The sequence below is a fragment of the Egretta garzetta genome, unplaced genomic scaffold, assembly GCF_000687185.1.
Source record: "Egretta garzetta isolate BGI_Z169 unplaced genomic scaffold, ASM68718v1 scaffold326, whole genome shotgun sequence".
In the NCBI taxonomy this organism is placed as follows: domain Eukaryota; kingdom Metazoa; phylum Chordata; class Aves; order Pelecaniformes; family Ardeidae; genus Egretta; species Egretta garzetta.
Genome location: NW_009260026.1, coordinates 2430570 through 2444821, shown reverse-complemented (window position 1 = coordinate 2444821; position 14252 = coordinate 2430570). Strand labels below are relative to the sequence as shown.

The window sequence follows — 14252 nt, the reverse complement described above, 5'->3', positions numbered from 1 at the left end:
GGCCCAACTGCAGCACACTGGGCAAGTCATGGCCTGATTTGCCAGAAATAGGTATCATTTCCTCTGCAGTGCTGGTAGCAGGAACAGGCGGGTGGGCCAGGCTGGGCAGCAGAAGAAAGAGGCAGAACGCCAAGGTAAGCCTGAAGCAAATTAAATATCAGAAGGCAGCAGGTTCCTTTGAGACTGCTTGGTTGCTCTTTTGGCAGAAGAGGAAAGCAAGCCATTAAAGAGGCAGAATACACCCATGTTGACTTCATTTGAAGCACTAATTGCCATGCACGTGCACTAATTGCCCTCACATGAAGTGCAAGGCAGCAGGCACTACTTGAATGCCATGCAGTAGGTGAGGCTTCCAAAGTAATGCTTGTTGGATCATGCTCTCACCACACACTCCAGTCATACCAAAGCAAAATGGAGGGAATTGGGTCAGTGTCCTTTTTAAATAAAGTTATCCATTGCAGTTTATTTAGAGACCAAAGAGAAAACTTTCAACCAGATCACAGAGACATTCAAGACATTAACAAAGTTTGGAGCTTCTTACCAAGGTAAGAGGAGGTAACAGCCACTGAAACAATTGGTTCTCTGCTGTCACTTTGGAGCACAGGGCAATGGAGATCCACTCTGCAGCTACAAGTACCTTATGCAACTGTCTCTCCTTTTGTCAGTAAGCAACACCATCTGATTGCTGTCAGTGAAAGCTGATGGCTGCCAGGGCTCATCCTAGCTACCTGCATAGGTAAAATGCACCAGGAAAATAAGCGCCAGCAGCAGGAACACAGAGCTGCCCTGCCTGGGGCTTTCTCCTGCGGCTGTTCACATCACTGAGGTGAAAGCAAGGAAACAGGAGGGGAAGAGTGGGCTGCAGCAGGTGGAAAGACCATGCTTGGCCATCCTCTTTCTTGGCATGTTAAGGGTTTCCTGGAAACAGGGCTTTATGCCCTTCCCTCCAGCAAAGTCTAAAAGCAGCATATGTCCCCATCAGGATGTTGTCCTTAACATCCTTCAGCTGCATCTGTGCTTGCTCCTAGCTCCTTGACAGGGTTTTCTCACTAGATGACACCCACCCCTCTGATCTGCCAGCTCAGGTGCATGTAATAAAATAAATGGACTAAACTAACTTTGGTTGAGTTGGGCTGAAATCAGCCTGGGAGCAAAAAACATTTCAGTTACTGAGTTTGACCATCTCTTTGTCAGGTACTGCTGCTAAAGCACACAGAACCAAAACTCGGGAAAACCAGAGCCTCTGATCCATTACCACATGAGTGTAGAAGAGGAAAATGCACCTCTCATGACTAAGTTTTTTTTACAGTATTTCTTCTCAAGGTTTTTTTTTTTCCCAGGACCTACTGAGGAGTCAGGCTGGGGAGAGAGACAGACAACTCTGCAGATACATCTTCCACCAGCATCTCTTCGAAAAATGCGCACTGCAGGGTGGCTGGTACAAGACAGATGCCTTTCAGTAATGTGAGGATTGATCAGTGTAAATCAGGCACTATTGTTCTACACCAGCTGTCCCTTCATACAGAAAAGCCCCGAGGGGACTTAAAGGCACTTTGCAAGCAGCCAGAAGGAAAAAGGTATTTTTGGCGATAAGCAGAACACATTTAGATACCAACTCATTCCTTATGGTTCTAAATAAAAACTAGACAAGGCAACAAGGATTTAGGGTATGGATTGAACAGAGGTAAGATTCCCCTTAGATCTGGCTGGGACAGGGAATAGCAGAAGGAGAAGCAGGTATCCTGGCCATCAAGATTCAAAAGTTGTTTAACTTGGCCCAGGAAACTACAGCCCTGCCTAAGGCCACTGTTTGTACAGAAGGCACCTTTCAGGTTTTTTTCTTCTTTACTGAAAGAAAATCAACACTTTCTCCCACCCTGCCCCGACACAAACGCTAAGTTTCCACCAGCAAGTCAATGTTACAATGCCACCCATTTGAACGGAGCACAGTATTTCTCTCATAATCATCAGGAGGTTTGGCAGGCAGGGAGCTGTCAGCATCTCTCCCCATGAAGCTTTACATGCAGCGGACAAGCTCACATTGCGGCAAGGCACTGGCTGGATAGCGCATGCAGTATTGCAAACAGCTTAAGCAAAGAAGAGCTGATGGAAACCAAAGGAGCTTCTCCCAGGAAAGACACAGGAGAGCATCACCTGCCACTTCAGCGTTTAACAGCCTGGGATCCAAGCCCTACATCTTATTACAGCTTATTTTCACAGTCTCAGCTGCTAAGGAATTGGCAATGAAAAGGTTTACTCTCAGCCCCAAGCAAGAGGCCAGGAGCTCTGAAAGCAGATCATTTTTCTGCGCAGGACGAGTTGTGAGCAGCCGCAGCAGTCCCTAGCACAGAAGCCGTCATATCGAGGAGACACTCGTGACCAGGCTCCCAAGAAGCAGCTTTGGTAATGGGGCCAAGGGCTGGCTAAACGTGACAGATAAGCTCCTCTCTTGACTCTGTCCCTATCACAACTGGCCCCAGCCCTTGCCAAGGGGGTCAGCACATAGCACAGAGGGTGACACTATCTCTTCTGACAGAAAATAGCATATATGAGCAATGTACTATGTTAATAATATAAAGTACTCCTGACTTACACAAGCTACAGTCTTACCCTGGAGATATTATAGTAAAGATTAGTCTGTTCAGAAAAGTTCATCAGAATAAATTGAAGAAAATTATTTAAACTTGTATGAACATTCCTCTTAACAAGCATTACTTTATTTAGTTTGCATTCCCTCTGGAAGTGAATTAAATTAACTAGGTCCATTTGCATCCAAAATAGAAGAGTAAGGTGATTTCAGCAGTGGACTATTGTCTCTATATAGTGGGCTCTATATTGTGGTTTAACTAATCCACACGGGTTTACCTTTCCTAGACACCATTACTTGGACAAACCTTTAATGTCATGATTATAGCCAGATACTGATTACATTAGGGAAGAAGGAAAACAAAAAAATAAATGCAGGCTCCTAACTTTCTCTAATGAGAGACAGAAATACTTCCTTAAGTGTTTGTTCACAGTCATTTTGACCACTTTTAAGAGCCCCCAGAGCAGTCCTGGAGTGCTAACAAGGTAACTAGATACACCGATCCTAACAGCTGAGCAGGACTAGGCACTGAAAGGGAAGTCACCTGTGAAAGGACACTTAACCTTCAAGCTTACTGCTTGTGCTGCCGTGCTTTCAAAAAGGCCTCGTTCAGGAATGAGACCCAGCTGTGCCCCAGATGTCATACAAATGTACTGTTTGTGACAAATAGAGAAGTGCAGGCTTGGGTGGGGTGGGAACTAAAGATAGGTGAAACAAGGAAACTAAGAGCTAGTTTCAGCTAGGAGCACCTGGAAAGCTCTAGTCATGGATATCTCTTCACTATCTGCTCCTACCCAGGGCTGTGCTTGCTTATTTGCTTAGAAAAACCCAACAAAACAAACAAGAAAGCGCTTTGTGACCCCAAAGAGCACATATACAAAGGAGGGGTTTTTTCAGGTGGATCTGCAATTAGAACCTGCCACAAACGGTTTAGTCTGACTTGGTCTTGTCTCGGTGAAGTGGGATGGCTAGCTGACCTCTGGAAGTATCCTTCAACCATCTCTGGTTTTATAGCTTTCAAAAGTTATCTGTGCATCTGTCATACCGGGGACACACGCACAAGACACACACTTGCTCCAGTGCACCAACACAACCAAGAAGCTACAAGCCTGAGCTCTATTCCCTCATTTTTCTGGCTTGTCAACAGCCTTGCAAATTTCTCAGATATGATAATAAAATCCACATATGCACAGCAGCTATTTGGTGGTGTACTGCTATCCAGAATAAAAACGGAGCAAAGAAAAAGAATATACTCAACATCAATTAAGAAGGCAAGAACACAATTACCCAGTATGAAATCTGGGCATGATGTCAGAGCCCCTTCACAAACTAACACGACCATCTGTGTTATGTTTTAAGTAGATGCCGCCACCCTGAGCAGGAAAATACCCCCAATATGTTCCATCACATGGTGTTATAATCTTATCTTACTAAGAGGGGAGAAGAAAAAAAGTACTGGTTCAGCTCACCTTCAGTTCAGAGATCACTGCATATTGCTTTTTCAACTGACAAATACTGTGCAACTCAGCATTTCAAATTTTTTTTTCCTTCCTTACCATCTGAAGAGAAGAAATCATTAAGTCTAAGAGACAAATTGTTCAGCGAGTAGCATTACAACAGGCTCTGTGGTCCTTCCTGGCCAAAAGATCCAGAGAGTTCACCACACAATAGCAGTTCCCACACTAGTAACTTACTTCACGTTTAACGGTTTTAAAGACTACAGTCAGCTTTCAGCATGAGTGAGACTGACATTTTAATTACACAGTCTCCCACCACAGTGCAGAGTATCCTCCTTTCCTAGCATCACAGAGCATTTCTTCCTTTCCTCTATGAGATTACTAGTAACCACCTGCCCGAAAAAAAGAAATCCCATTCAGCTGGAAACATCTTCATTAATGATATATCCCCTGGTCCACCCGTTCGTGCAGTTCCGTGCATAAATACCCATGCATTAAGCAGGAATACACACAAAGCTGCTCTTGGGTGCTCCCAGCAAACAGAAAGAGTTCATCACTCACCAAGCATGTCTGAGTAGTTCTGTCATCTGTGGGCTGACCAGCAAACTACTGTTTTTAGAAATACTGATTTGAGTGGTCTCTTACCACATCACTAGCTCTAAGAATTCAGTTTTGAGTCTGAGGGACACAGAGATCCATGCCTGTAGCATTTAGTCTAGAACAGGGAATAAAGGGAAGGAGCCATGGCTTTTCCTGGAGGGGAAAATACAGCCAGGGAACAGTCTGCATTAGCAACGTTTTATGACAGATTCTCGCAAGCAATGTCATAGCCTTTTCTTGTGACTATGAAGTGAGACAGAATGTCTTATACAAGCTGCAAACACATTTAAGGAATACACAGTTTGCATAAGCTGCTGCTTTGAGAGATCAATTTCTAATGTCTGTGGGAAAAATAAAAAAACACAAACCTTTCTTCATTTATATTCCTCCCCCTGTTGCATCAGCACAGTCCTTTGTTTACTGCCTGCAAAGATGCACTCTGATACCAGTGGAATGTGTATTTTAAATTTGTAGAGTAGCTTTAATCCCCAACTCAACCTCCCAAGAGCAAAGTTTCCCAGGAAAAGGGAAGATGATAGCCAAGCACGGCAGTACCACAAAGGCCCAATTCACAGTAAAAATTTTTTACGGGTGTTGCATAGATGTGTAAAACTTTTCATGAAAAGAAGAGGAAGTTTAATATTTCATCTGAAAGCTCATCACTCGAACTGTAGAAGCAGCAGTCTAGCTAGAGGAATTAAAAACCAAAATCAGGGCAGGACTGAGGATGCTTTGAAATACACTTCTCTTCTGGTATTTCTGCTGCTACAAAGTAGAAGCCACAAATGATGACCATGCACTGCACTCTGGATTTGCTTGATGCTACTACTACAGACAGTCCAGATAACATCTTAAACACACAAACATGATTTTTGTTCTTGATGTCTGCATAAGACAGGAAGGATGCATCACAGTTGCATTAGTGACTTATAAATATGAAGAAAAAAGTACATAAGGTATTTTATTTGCAGAACAGAGCCTGACAATACAATGAAACTTTCTATAGTGAATGCTGTAACGAAAATCCTACTCGGCATCAGTGAGGCCAGCCTGGCACTAGAAGCAATACTGTTGGTGCTGCCAACGCTGTCCATGAATTCTTAAACTGCGGGGTCTCTTACCACTTGCAAATGCATCATCTTTGTCGTGCCAAACTGACTGTGTCCAGCTGAAGCAGTTCAGAAGCTTGTCTAACTACCAGGCTTCTGATGGGAAAAGGGCTTCCCGAATATGCAAAGGCAAGGTTGAAAGCCAAAGGCAGAGCTTTAAGTTGTGTTCAGTCCATTTCTCCGAGTGTCAGAACAAGACCAGCTCATGCTAAATTCTACCGCTGATCTGTTCAACAATGCCATTCCTGTACCTGCCAGCAATGAAGCTGGCAAGACTTATCAACATTGTAAAACATCAAGTACAGATTTCCTTGGGCGTAGTCCAGTTGCAGGTGCTAAAAAGTATTTTGACTCTTGTCTTGGCCTGACAGACATTTTATGTGTGATCTTACTAAGTGCTAGAAACTTCAAACATTCCTATGATAAGGTGAGAACATTTTGGAGTTCAGGAGACAAATATTAAAATTCTTGTCTGTTTCTCACACCCCCTCATAACTAGATTACCCTTTTTAATATCTTTGGGGTTGTGTTTTTTCATTCACATCAGATTTCCCCTTAGGTTTTTACCTAGCCCGAGGACTTCATAATAATGAATCAAATTAAATTTCTGGCAGCAGCAGGATACATCTCAGGTAAAGAAAAAAAAATTTTTTTAAAGGTATCATCAATGTCAAAACAAAAAGAAGAAAGAGCATCCCTTGGATGCAAGATATCACAAGTTCAGATCACTAGGCTAGACTTCAGAAGGAGGGAAGGAACTAACACCGAGTGTATCCCACATCAAAACACAGGACTCGCAGGAAATGAAAAAAGTCACCCAGTAGTTATAGAGGAACTCCACCCACTTCCCAGAATCTTCACATTCCTTGCACACACTTGTCACTGTCCTACCCCTCTAGGCCATGAAAAAACCCCATGTAGCAAATCATGAAGTCACGTAGCAGCTGGAAGGCTCGGGGGAGACTCTGGTGCACTCCAGCTCCCTCTGCACGACATTTTCTGGGTATGTATTACCTGTGCAAGGTGCCATGCAAATCCTGCAATATAAAGCAGGCAGGAAGATAAAGCTTGCCCAAGGCTAGCAAAACTTGGAGCCTTGTCTTCTACTTCCCCAAACAAAAGCAGGTATTTTCTCTGAACTGCACCCACCTGCATGGGGGGAGGCGGGGGGGGGGGGGAAAAAAAAAAAAAAAAAAAAAAAAAAAAAATTTAGAAACTATTTTAATTTTTGTGCACGTCCCAATTAATGCCTGTATGGGAGCAAACTAGTTCTGAAACCCACTCTTCTCCTCGAGCAGAAGAGGATGAAAGAGTTATAAATCCAGATGCTGCAAAATTCAGCAAGCGAAAACTTGGTCTATAACACTCTTGGTGGGTGGTGGGGGGGGGGGGGGCAAAAAAAAAAAAAAAAAAAAAAAAAAAGATGAAGACAGGAACTTTTCAAAGCACAGGTTCTCAGAAGCCACTACCAGCTAGAGGGTGGACCACTTTACCACACACATGGAAGCTGCTGTCAAAATAATTCCAATTTTTACCTCTCTGTGTTTCAGCTGCTGTTGTAGATTTTTTTATTGCATCTTCTACCAGGACAGAAGACAAGTTCTTTTAGTTCAATTAGAAAATGAAAGTAACATCCAATACCAAAATATGAAGACAAAACCAGCTATTCTCAAAAAAACATAACTATTCCAACAACTGCAATGGCCAAAAAGTTAGCAATTGTTCCAATTTTCTTAAAAGACTGAGGAGTGTGACTGAAACACAAATTGAATGCATCTGGAGAAGTCTGGTGCCCAAAGTTCACGTTCCAGCTGGGCAGAATCCCAGTCCTCTTCCACCCCAGACCTCGTCAGCACTGCCCAAGCAACAGCAAACTCTGAGCAAAAGGGCCTTTAGGAAGCACTGAGCCAATTCAGCCTCCAAGAAGGCACAACCAGTTCCAGCATTCATCTCCATGAATCCCAACATTTTGCTGAAATATCTTCACCTCTCCAGAAATAAACAGAACCTGTTTATTAAACACCCTGCCTTTTCAAGTGTGTCATGAAAACGCCTAGAAAGACAAGCCTTTTGCTAGAATTAGTGCATCTGGCAGAGCAATGCACCTAAATCATCCCCACCACGTTTTGTCTTCAATTCACCAAGATCCAAGCCAGCTGTAAGACTGCGATTGCTACCACAAGGCTGAGAGAAATGAGTCAAATGGGTCAGTTTACTGAGACAACGAACCTATTAAGAATCCAGGAATGCAGAGAAATTAGATGCACAGCACTCAAACACTATTATACTAACAGTTACTGATACCACTAAACATTACAGTGAAGTATCAAACTAATGCAGGGTGGTGGGAAGGATGATAAAGCAAGGGGGGGAGATTAGGAGGTGGCAGGATCATAGGGTAATTTAGGAGATAAGAAAAACAGATATACCATTGTAAACCTCAAGCAAAACATGCATTCCCGAGAGATACAGACAATATTCCTACTAAGGACTAATTGATATACAATACCTCGGGGATTTAATTAATTACCTCTGTTACAGAATTACACTAGGGAGGCAACTATCAATGCAACAGTTACTGAGTATTTTGGGTTGCCATTTTTTCCCTGAACAAAAGACCACAAACCACCAATTTTTACTGACTTTCGTCAAACTGCTGCTCAGGCAGATTCTTCAGTTGTTAGCAGTGCTGGAGCACATCTTACTGTATGAGAGCTCTACTCATATCAATGTTTATGCAGAACAGGACATTAAGTGCTGTTTGAGGTGCACAGTATCTGGCCCCATGTGGCCAAGTGCCTTAAAATCACATCCTAAATGAACATTCCTCAAATTTATTTTCCAGGTGGACAAAAGTAAAACAGGCAGCAAACAACCATAAAAAAAGTGACACGCAGATCCATCTGCATTTTAGGTAGCTCATCTCTCTGTCTTTATGAATAAAGGCCACTCAAAGACAATGAAAGTGCAATACAATGACTTGAGTAACACACTTCTGAGAATCTGGTAGTCTCAAAATCAGTCATCACCTACATATCTTAAGTACGCTGAGGCTGAAATGGAACATACAGTACCATTTCTCCTGCTGTGTAACTAGCTTCTAGTTGAATGCCATTTAAATTACATCTAGAAAGCATCTTTACGAGATGCTAGAAGATATCCACAAGACTCAAGTAAGAAGTTGTTTTTAGCTCTGCTGAAGCGACAGTTTATTTAGGGAAAGGAAAAAAAAAAGAGAGACTGCACATGTTTTCATACCAGCATCTTCCTAGAAATGGTTAAAAAAATGCTACATTTTTGAGAGCGCCATCATGCAGCTGCAGATCAATTATGTACCATTAATGTGGACTGGCAGGGAGAAAGGCCAGCATGTACACAGTTTTCAGAAGTGAAGGATGAGGAGTAGTAATGTAATGTTGTTATGATGGAGGCGTATGGAAAGGGGCCGAGCAAGAAGGAGCTCAACATCAGGAGCCTTGAATCAGAGTGCCATAAACAAGAGCCATGTGCTGGGGCAGCTGTTCAGAGCTGTGCTATCAGAGATCCTTTGCAGAAGGTTTGCAGCAGTATTTCAGGAGGAAAGAGATCAGAGCATCTCAGTAACCTCATTGAAAGAGAAACTGAAATAAGACAAAAAAAAAAAAAAGTATTTATCTGTTCCCAGTCTTCTGTTTTCATGGTACCTTAACAGTCACCTACTCACGCTGAGTTAATAAACTACAAAGGCTTAACTGTATCCTTGAACAGGGAACCTCAGAAAGTTACAATAAAACAGGTTTGGATGGGAAAAAAGGAGTAAATCTAACCACAGTCCACGGGTTGGTTTGATGTTTGTATGTGGCATTCTTATCCCTTATCCTGGTCCCCCACCCACTCCCACACACAATCCCCATCCCTTTTTAAGTCTGATTCAGAGCCCAATAAACTCTGTTGTGAAACTCCCTGTCCCTTAGCCCCTAGTCTTACAAAAATGCCAGTGCTTACTCAAGACTATCTGCACTGAGGGCAGCTGGTCTACTCACATGACTTCAGTTAAGCATCTGCAACCTGTACGCTCCAAGTTCTTCCCATGCGTCTGTACAAGTTTGTGGGTCAGCTAGGTAGCTTGTTTCTACCGGAACATAGAATAAATCTCAGGATCATCTTTGTTGTGAATGCAAGACAATTTTATTGATAAATAGTATATTTCTTTCTCAGTTAAGTATTAGACAGTCTCATTTGCACGTGAACTATTTCTTACACGAATCCTGGAGTTGAATGTGTTTTCAGAGCCCACCCATGCATCAAAACCAACACATGGAAAAAGGCTGGCCTAAAAAAGAGATACACTATATATACAAAGAGAGGAAGACACAGACTTGAGTGCATTGAAACACATTTGTAATCCTGAAGACAAATGCAGTCATCCCCTCCCCAATAAATCCAAAAGCAGTCCCTCTAGAATTAATTGATCACAGGTACACAAGAAAAACCTTTAAGAAATCAAGATTTGTAGTTGGCAGTGTCATACATTTAAGGTGCTCTGCTTCCAGCAGCAGTCTTTGGATGTGTGTAAATTCTCAAACATACGATTTCTTTATCTCCCCTCCCTCAGCATTGGATAATTTTGAATATAATGCAATAATTTGTATTCATTAGCATTTTTTTCTTCCAATCAAACATCAGTTCAAGAAGCCCAGATCACTGTCCCTACCCGATCAGTATCGCAGAGGCACCAAGTATACCCACTGCTTTTGCTAGGGGTGCTCAGGGTGCTCTTGAAAGACAGACCCCAGATTCCTCCAGGTAGCAAACAGAAGTCAGAGCCTACTTTCAAAGACCAGCAACCCCAGAATTATTAAAAAAGCAGTTCAGTTAAGACTGAACAATGACAACTACCTTTACTCCTGGCATCTTACCAATTCAGAAATAGCGAACTGCCTTAACCCTTTCATGAAGCCTCACTAGCATAGCCTCGGACCAGAGAGTTTGGTGACAGAGAAGTCCAGTAGCGCTAGAAGGTAATTCAGACAATAAAATCATCCATCCTCAGCAAGGGAATCCAACAAGCTGCCTTTCTCCCAAAAGGGTCCTACAACCAAGAATTTCACTCTTGAGAAAGAGGAGCAGCAAGGTTTTTAACAGGCTCCTGAGCCTCACAAAAGTGCTCAGGAATCCACACAAGAGTCACGCAGCTTTGAATGTTACTGGATCATAACAAGAGTGCATGATTTTTTCCTGGCTTGGAAACAACTGGGAGAAGATTAAAAGAAAAGAGCCCACACAAAGAACAACTCATTTAAGTATAATGGTTAAAAATGCAAAGAAAAAGAGAGGAAAGGGGATACACATCCTACCCAGCCTTTCTTCTGTGACTGCTGTGGGTAAAGAACCATATGGTCACATAGCCGCAAATGCATTCACATCCACTCCTGCTCCACAAAACCCAGGCTGATGTGACTGCCAGCGTGAAGTCACTGAAAACAACTTAACGGCCCCTTGCTCAATTTGTCTGGTCTTCGTCTACCTTTGCCCCTGTTAGTTTGAAGGGAGAAAACAGGGCTTGCGTGCATCAGTGGGGCAGAGCTGAACACAACAGATTTCCATGGCAATGAGATACAGCCCGAGCGAGGAAGGCCTGTTAATAGCTGTGAGGCGACGTGCTCGGCAGAAACAGATTTTTCTATCAGACAGCCAGAGATAGCAGCTCATGTTCATACGCAAATGTGCAAGGAATCTGATTCCTGGCCTTGTACAACCCCACTGAACTCAGCCAGAGCTACGCCAACGTAGACCACAGCAAGATAGAGACCAGCATTTGATGTTAGTAGGAAAAAATAAATACGCAATATGGAGAGACACTCTGCCTTCAAAAATGAAGTAAGAGTACTACTAAGACATTCCTCATTAACTGAACGTTTATTGCCAAACTGCAGGAAAACCCAGCGTTAGTATGAAAGGAAAAGCAACTGTGTAACGCAGAGATTTGTGCATACTGTACCATCACCTACTGCCCATGCTTTTACCTTCGACAAGTGCACATTCATACACAAGCTCAACCTCTTACAAATAAGCCTGCTGCATTTGGAAAGGGAGGGAGCCATCATTACCCCAAATTCTCCACTGAGGGAGTCAATCATTTGGCCTTTGTGATTTAGGCTCCTTTCCATTAAAATAGTTACCAGCACTTTCCAACACAGCAATATTTTATGCACTTGTTAGTATCCTCCAAACTCAAACCTGCTTGTAACAGACTGCTAAGTCTTCTGGCCACAATCGTGACAAGCTTTGCCTTCATATTTCAGAATACAGTCTCCAAATACACCGAATTCAACAGGACAAGTCTCGGTTTATAAAGTTAAGAGCACACACAAGGCTTTGCAGGACCAGAGCTCCAGCAAGGAAGAGCTGAGGCCATTAGCAAACTTTTCCAAGTCAAGCAGAAAAACAGCAACTGTCCTGCTTACAGTGTATGCTCTGCTGGAAATGTACAAACCCCCATTTGTATCAAGCATAAGAAAAATATGCCATGTACAGTTTGTAAAAACATCTGTAACAAACTAAGAACAAAGCTAGAAACTTTCCAAGCATGCTTAATTGGGGGGTGGGGTGGGGGTGTGTGAGAGAATGGAGGGAAGAAAGAGTAATTTCATGGGCTATTTTGTAGAGCAGAGCAGCAACAGCCCCATCCTACAGAAATTTTATTTAAGTCCTGCACCTTTTCCTGACACTGCAATAGGTGGAACTCAAAACAGCTTAGAAGTAAGATTTAAGGTAAGCACTGCAAGTGCAAGGCTTTCTTTTTCACTATGTGATAGGGCTGTAAAACTACCAAACACCTGATTTTAATAAACAACTGCCAGTTACTTACAAGCATCAGGGCTGACTGTGACAGGCTCATCCTTGTTCAGAGTCCTGCTTATCAGAGGGATGGTGATTACCACAGAGCTACGACGTTTTAAGTCAGTGGTCTCCCAATTGCCAAGGTGTCTGGTAAGCTTAAAGTACGTGAGCCCCAAGGCTGCTTGCTTCGCTTGAAAAGAAGAGTGACGCCTTGTATTGCCATTGTTTATACAGATATGGTAATTAAAAATTGCACTGTAATGCATTCAATAATAGTCTTATTGTTCCCATGAATTGAGCTGCTCCAGTTAAACATGATATCACAGCTAAATAATAATCTGCATTTACAGGGTTGTTTTTTTTTTTTTTAAACTTTTTCTTCTGGCTGTATATGAACTCCAGGCTTCTTCACTGTAGATATTTCCAGCACATCTCAGAGCAGACAGCCTCCTGCTAAACCAAAAGCTAATTCCACATTCCCGTGGAGCACACTGTCCGATGCCTAAGCAAGCACTGCACTGCCAACGAACCCCGACTCCAGAGTGACACCCGAGAATAACCTCTAGCCGATAAAAACGGCGAGACTTTCCACACATTTCTCAGTAACACGGCAGCACGCGCAGATACCATTCCACAGGTGTGCTTAGCACAGAGCTGTTTACATTAAATACAACTGAAGGGCATTACCAGGGCTGGCTGACAGCGCTGGAACAGCGTCACAGGAAACCACTAAGGCACATTTCTTAAAAGTTTACAGCCTTAATGAAAAGCAGCAACAAGGAAATACCACCGCTATAAAACAGGAAAGCCACCACGTTGTACATCCCATCTTGTGGCAGGTAACCTAGGGGTTCGATAGAAAGCCCTGTCAGCCTTCCAGCAGCGGGCAGGCCTGTGGAAGTCAGACAACCCCACTCTCCTCGCCCTTCAAGGTGGCGGGCAGGTGGGGGCTGCCAAGCGCACACCCGAACCGGCTGAGGGCTCACCTACCTGCTTCAGGAGGAACTTATCCTCCGCGTTGATCTTGAGGGAGACGGCCAGGTGGATGGCAGAGAGCACCACCCCGCTGATGACCGCGGCCCTCATCCGCACCGGCAGCAGCGTGTAGATGCTGTAGATAAAGAAGACGGTCCACCAGATGCCCTCCGAGGCGCTCCTGGGCCTCACCAGCAGAACCCCTACCACTTGCACTGCCAGGATCACCAGGATGACAGAGTAGCACGCCAACCACATATGGTCCTGGTGGAAGTCGTTGCGGTTGCACACAATGCACAGCACCACCATCAGCAGGATGGCCAGAGAGAGCACCACGACGTAGGGTACCTCACAGTGGCCGTGCACAGCATGGAAGATCAGCATGACCACACAGACCAACACCAGCACAGCCATGAGCATGGTGAGGCTGCTCTGGTTGAGCCGGAAGAAGTAGCGCTGATAGAGGCGCTCCAGTTTCTCCGACTGGAACTTCTTGGACCTGAAGATTTGCAGCAGGCTGCTGCAACAGCTGCCCATGGAGAAGGCCACCTCGGAGTCCCCCTCGTCCCCGTCCTCCTCCTCCAGCTCCTCAATCTTGGCCTTGATGCGTTTCTCCTCCAGCCCCAGCTCCACAGACCGGGGCCGTACCTCCCCCTGCTCCCCCATCTGCCGGGGGCTGGCATTGTTGGGGGAGCAGGGGAA

The 14252-nt window shown here is 43.9% G+C and overlaps 1 protein-coding gene across 1 annotated transcript in view; it reads right to left on the bottom strand.

Annotated features, from left to right (window-relative positions):
• Positions 1-14243, bottom strand: part of ADCY5 (adenylate cyclase 5) — a gene marked incomplete at its 5' end in the record, with an annotated part of 223594 nt that extends 209351 nt beyond the window's left edge. Inside the window, one exon of the mRNA XM_009640836.2 lies at positions 13566-14243. Within this exon, the coding sequence (XP_009639131.2) occupies positions 13566-14243 (678 nt within the window). The remainder of the gene's footprint in view (positions 1-13565) is intronic.
• Positions 14244-14252: the final 9 nt, after the last annotated feature.